Source organism: Notothenia coriiceps, unplaced genomic scaffold (genome assembly GCF_000735185.1).
Source record: "Notothenia coriiceps isolate Sejong01 unplaced genomic scaffold, NC01 NC01_scaffold00016487, whole genome shotgun sequence".
Lineage (NCBI taxonomy): Eukaryota > Metazoa > Chordata > Actinopteri > Perciformes > Nototheniidae > Notothenia > Notothenia coriiceps.
In genome coordinates this window covers 8,737-13,862 of record NW_011349188.1, presented here as the reverse complement: position 1 = coordinate 13,862, position 5,126 = coordinate 8,737, and the positions used below count along the sequence as shown (strand labels likewise).

The 5,126-nt window shown below is 40.7% G+C and overlaps 1 protein-coding gene across 1 annotated transcript in view; it reads left to right on the top strand.

Moving 5' to 3' along the window:
• The first annotated feature begins 611 nt into the window (after positions 1 to 611).
• LOC104949557 (thyroid hormone receptor alpha) overlaps positions 612 to 5,126 on the top strand; it is a 7,023-nt gene continuing 2,508 nt past the window's right edge. The window contains exons 1-2 of the mRNA XM_010775926.1: positions 612 to 796; positions 4,431 to 4,689. Of these exons, the coding sequence (XP_010774228.1) occupies positions 632 to 796; positions 4,431 to 4,689 (424 nt within the window). The 5' untranslated portion in view covers positions 612 to 631. The remainder of the gene's footprint in view (positions 797 to 4,430; positions 4,690 to 5,126) is intronic.

Sequence of the window (5,126 nt, the reverse complement as noted above, 5' to 3'; positions counted from 1 at the left end):
TTTATTCATGGTTTGTTATTATCATTTTTTATGAATTTATTTATTCCCTTATTTATGTTTTTATTCAAACATGTATTCATTTATTTATTTATTCTTATGTCATGCTCCGTCCTCCATATATATGTGTATTTAGTCTTGGGGTCACTACATACTGATATACACCTGAACATCAGCAGGAGAGGACTCTTTAAAGTAGAGACACTACATACTGATATACACCTGAACATCAGCAGGAGAGGACTCTTTAAAGTAGAGACACTACATACTGATATACACCTGAACATCAGCAGGAGAGGACTCTTTAAAGTAGAGACACTACATACTGATATACACCTGAACATCAGCAGGAGAGGACTCTTTAAAGTAGAGACACTACATACTGATATACACCTGAACATCAGCAGGAGAGGACTCTTTAAAGTAGAGACACTACATACTGATATACACCTGAACATCAGCAGGAGAGGACTCTTTAAAGTAGAGACACTACATACTGATATGCATGCATATGTTCAAGTTCCTTCCACAGGCTCTCTTTGGTCAAATTAATGAACTCCCGATTTGTTGGAAAGGAAATTAACTTGATTCAAGTTCAAGTTCCTCTCTAGCTGAATGTCTCCGTTAACCGTGTATGCTGTCTTGTTTCCAGTCGGATGATATCGGTCAGGGTCCGATGATTCCCACTTTAGACGGAGACAAGGTGGACCTGGAAGCCTTCAGCGAGTTCACGAAGATCATGACCCCCGCCATCACACGCGTGGTGGACTTCGCCAAGAAAATCCCCATGTTCTCAGAGGTACGTACTGCCGTGTCAAACTATCATAGAACATATAGTCTTATACTCTGATTGCCTTTTCAATTGTATGTTTAGTCTAGTATGTGTTTAACAGAGACGTATGTTAAAGGTCCAATGTCATGGCCCTTAGCACTGATCATAATTCCATTGTTGAGGTCTACTAGAATACATTTATATTGTTCAATCTTCCAAACTCACATTGGTTTCTCAAACAGCATCTCTGTAAACTACGTGTATTCACTGAATTTCACTCTCTGCCTTTAACGGCTCGTTGTAGCTCCAATAGCTCCAGCCCCCACCCTCCCTGTGAGCACAGTGTGCTCTGATTGGTCGGGACGTTGTGAATCGCGCTGAGCTCCGTGGAGGTGTTGTTTCCTTGTTTAGCGATACACAGCCAAACTCACCCTGAGCACACACAAAGTCACAGCCGGAGTAAAACCAATAAGTGTGTCTTGATATTGAGTAAGAGAAAGGTTGATAGACGCTGTGAGAATGGGTCTGCAGAGAGAACTTCGCCTGCAGCCAGGGAGGAGAGATCAGCAGAGCTGCCTGCACTGAGAGTGTGTGTGTGAGGAAGTCCGTGGATTGGTCAATTTGGACCAATCAGCGGGGGCTTAACGTAACGGCTCCGCGGACGTAACGTAACGGCTCCACGGATTGGTCCATTTGGTTCCGGGTACGGTTGACATCATGCGTACCCGGAAGAATCAATGGACAGTGACGTTTCTCCGACGAGGCGTTTTGGGAGGTCTTCTCTGTGTTAGAGTTTTAGCCTTCATAACACACAAGGGGACGGGTAAGAACCAGAAAAGCATGACATGGGACCTTTAAGCATTTACATTTCAGGAGGGCAAAGGAAGTACAAGGTGGATTCTCAAATGGTTCATTAAGGACGAGGGGGTGTAGTGGTTTGATGGTGGGATGGAGGAGCAGCTGTTTCCTCTCTTGAACACACGCAGCTGAGCAGAACCTCTCTCTCCTCTGAGGAGGAAGCTGCTCTGTTCCTGCATTTCAGATCCATTTCACTTTATATTGACTTTCTTTATTACTTTATTAAATAGAACAAAAGACGAACTTTGTCCGTGAATCATTCTTCAGTTTCTCTGAAGAGTTTCCTCCACACGTACGAGGAGGAACTCAGTATATATTATACTAATATTACGTTGTAGAAATATTCTGTTACGAGTAAAGATCCTGCATTCAAACGCTTAGTATCGGCATCAAAATACAACCAGTAAAGGCACTAGTCATAAAGTAAATATACAATTAAAGATTCTTGAAAGTTATTAATCTATATATCATATTCCATCTAGACTCTTCTGGCACTATTTCTATTTTATTTGTATTTACTTTTTCATCTGAAAACCTTCTCTTGCACTATTGAATGTGTTTTGTTAGTTTTATGTCCTATATTCATGTTGCTCTGCTGGAGGAGGACTTCAGTTTGTCATTGACACGTGTTCACTGTAGCTGCTCATGGTGAGAGAGACTTGAATCTAAAGTAAGTGGCAGATGTATTGTAGTTAGTGGAGAACCAGAGTCAGTATCAAACGCAGCAATAGCACCCTCTGGTTCATCTGGGGTCACTTCTGAAGGCGTTAACTTTGCGTCTTCTCATTTAAGACAGGCACTAAGGGGGGAAGTCTGTCAGTGATTTGGACCCAGCTTCTGTTTGTGTGCTGAAAGTTGAGCGTCTCGTTAACTCCAGACGGGTCTCCTGAGTGCCATGTCCTAACGAGCTGTTGATTGGAAACTTCCTCTTCCTGCCTGTCAGCTCATTTTACACTAAGTAATGAAACCCTGCCCGTCTCTCCATGACTCACCGCTCACTGTGTGTGTGTGTGTGTGTGTGTGTGTGTGTGTGTGTGTGTGTGTGTGTGTGTGTGTGTGTGTGTGTGTGTGTGTGTGTGTCTTGTCTGTGGTTCCACTTCACTGAGTGCAGAAGTCATGTATATTTTAGGGGCTTCCCGGTTACGTGTAACGGGGGATTCGTTAGGAATAGAAAATATACTTTTTTCCTGCGAGGAAGCCCGAAGGTAGTCGGTGTTTGCTTTCAGACCGCAGCTCACTGGACATTTCAATCAGGAGAGACTTCATTTTGCACAAGAACATGTATTGACTTTGACACATGTCACGTGATGAATGTTAAGTCTTTGGCGATTAGACCCCGATCCTGAAATGGTATTTCTAAAGGGGGAAATGCAGCCGTGAGCATATAGGGAACCCCCCGGGGTCTAGACACCGGTGATGATGATGAAGATCTGGATTTGATGAGGAGATGGGATGAAGAGGAGGTGTGATGAGGTCTTTGGATTAGCTCTCCTGGCTCTGGGTATGATGAACGGAGGTGGGTGGAGAGGAATCACAGCTGACTGCAGGAGAGAGGAGAACCATTTTAAAGTTTGGCTGCAGCTCTGTGATTGGCTGCTGGAGAATGAGGTGAATGTAATAGGTTAAAGAGAACGGCCGTGATGAGCTGATTAGAAGCAGCTGGGGAGGGAATGAATACCAGTCTTCCTGAAAGAACTAACGCTGAGCTTCATTTAAAAGGCAGAGTCTTCTTCAGTTTTGCAATTTGCTGAAGGCTTGACATGATTAAAAATGGATTGAAGTCACCTCCTCCAATATCAGTTAAACTCCATCACATTGTATTTTACACAGTTATTTTCAGCTGGCGTTCAAAAGAATTGCAGAAATCTTTTGGGGAAAAAAGTAAAACCACTTTTTTGGGCCATCTGTAAACACAAACAATCACATGTACAGTGTTTATCCCTGGTAACGGTGGTATGGAGAGCTGGTTAGCAAACAGCTGTCTGTTTTTACATCCAGCAACACGAGCAGGACGACATTTGTTTGTTTGTTGGAAACCTCCGAGCAGAAAGAAAACAACGTGAACATATTCATTGATTTTAGTTTGGCCACTTTGGGGGCGGACGGAACTCATTACAGTCAGACTGACATATCACGTTAATTTAAAAAAAATTAACAATTTGTTAAAGATTTTTGTTATTTTTAAAACGACTTTGCCAATATCTAAAAAATGACTAAATGATTTGAAAAAGGCTTAATTCTTTTTAATTACCTTTTTAAAAAAAAAATATTTTGTGGAAATGTTTAACTGATTCAATATTCGAAAAACTCAACTTACCTTTAAAATGTATGACAAAAAAAGAAATTAAGTCGTTTTTGAAAAAGAAAATTACAGAAATCATTACATTTTTCTAAAATAACGAAATGTTTTAAAATACTTAATTATTATAAAACCAGCTTATTTAAAAAAAATTGCTTATTTTTTGAAAAGTTACTTGTGTGCAAGACTTTGTTTTACATGCTGCTGCAACAAAAACATGTCCCAATGTGGGTTCAATAGAGAATACCTTATCTTATCCAAAAACTGTCCTTACTTTTCAAAAATAAGATCATCCATTTAAAAAACAGAAAGAAGCAAACATCTGCTTCCGACAAACTTCTTTAAAATTAAATATGCCGACCGGAGGAGATGTTGATGTGATATTTTCTGATGATATGTTTCAGCTGTCCTGTGAGGAACATCCTGCTGAAAGGCTGCTATATGGACATCATGTCTCTGAATATAAAGATTGTTATTACATGTAATAATAACGATGTGTTTCAGCTCTCCTGTGAGGACCAGATCATCCTGCTGAAGGGCGGCTGCATGGAGATCATGTCTCTGCGTGCCGCCGTGCGCTACGACCCGGAGAGCGAGACGCTGACACTGAACGGAGAGATGGCGGTGAAGCGAGAGCAGCTGAAGAACGGAGGGCTGGGCGTGGTGTCGGACGCCATCTTTGATTTGGGCAAAAGCCTGGCTCAGTTCAACCTGGACGACTCGGAGGTGGCGCTGATGCAGACCGTGCTGCTCATGAGCTCAGGTCAGGAAGGAATGAGGTTATACACTGTATATCCTTATGATGAGTTATTATGTTCTGCACGTAGTGTAGGGATGTCAATATGTATGTATGAAACCAAAAGGACGCAAATAGAAAAGAAATCTGAAAAGTCAGAATTTTGAGGAAAACATTTGAATTGTAAGATTTTGAGAAAAAAGTCAGCATTTTGAGATTTTCAGAAAAAAGTCAGAATTTTGAGATTTTCAGAGAAGTCTGAATTCATTAGAAAAAAATTTGAATTATGAGATTTTATAAAAAAATATCAGAATTTTTTGAAAAACCCAGAATTCAAAGCGTGTTTTGAATTCACTCATCCTAACTCGCTTTTCAGATTTTCAGAAAATAGCTAGAATTCTGATCTTTTCTGATAAAAGTCAACATTTTGTGATTTTATGAAAAAGTCAGAATTTTACGAGTTT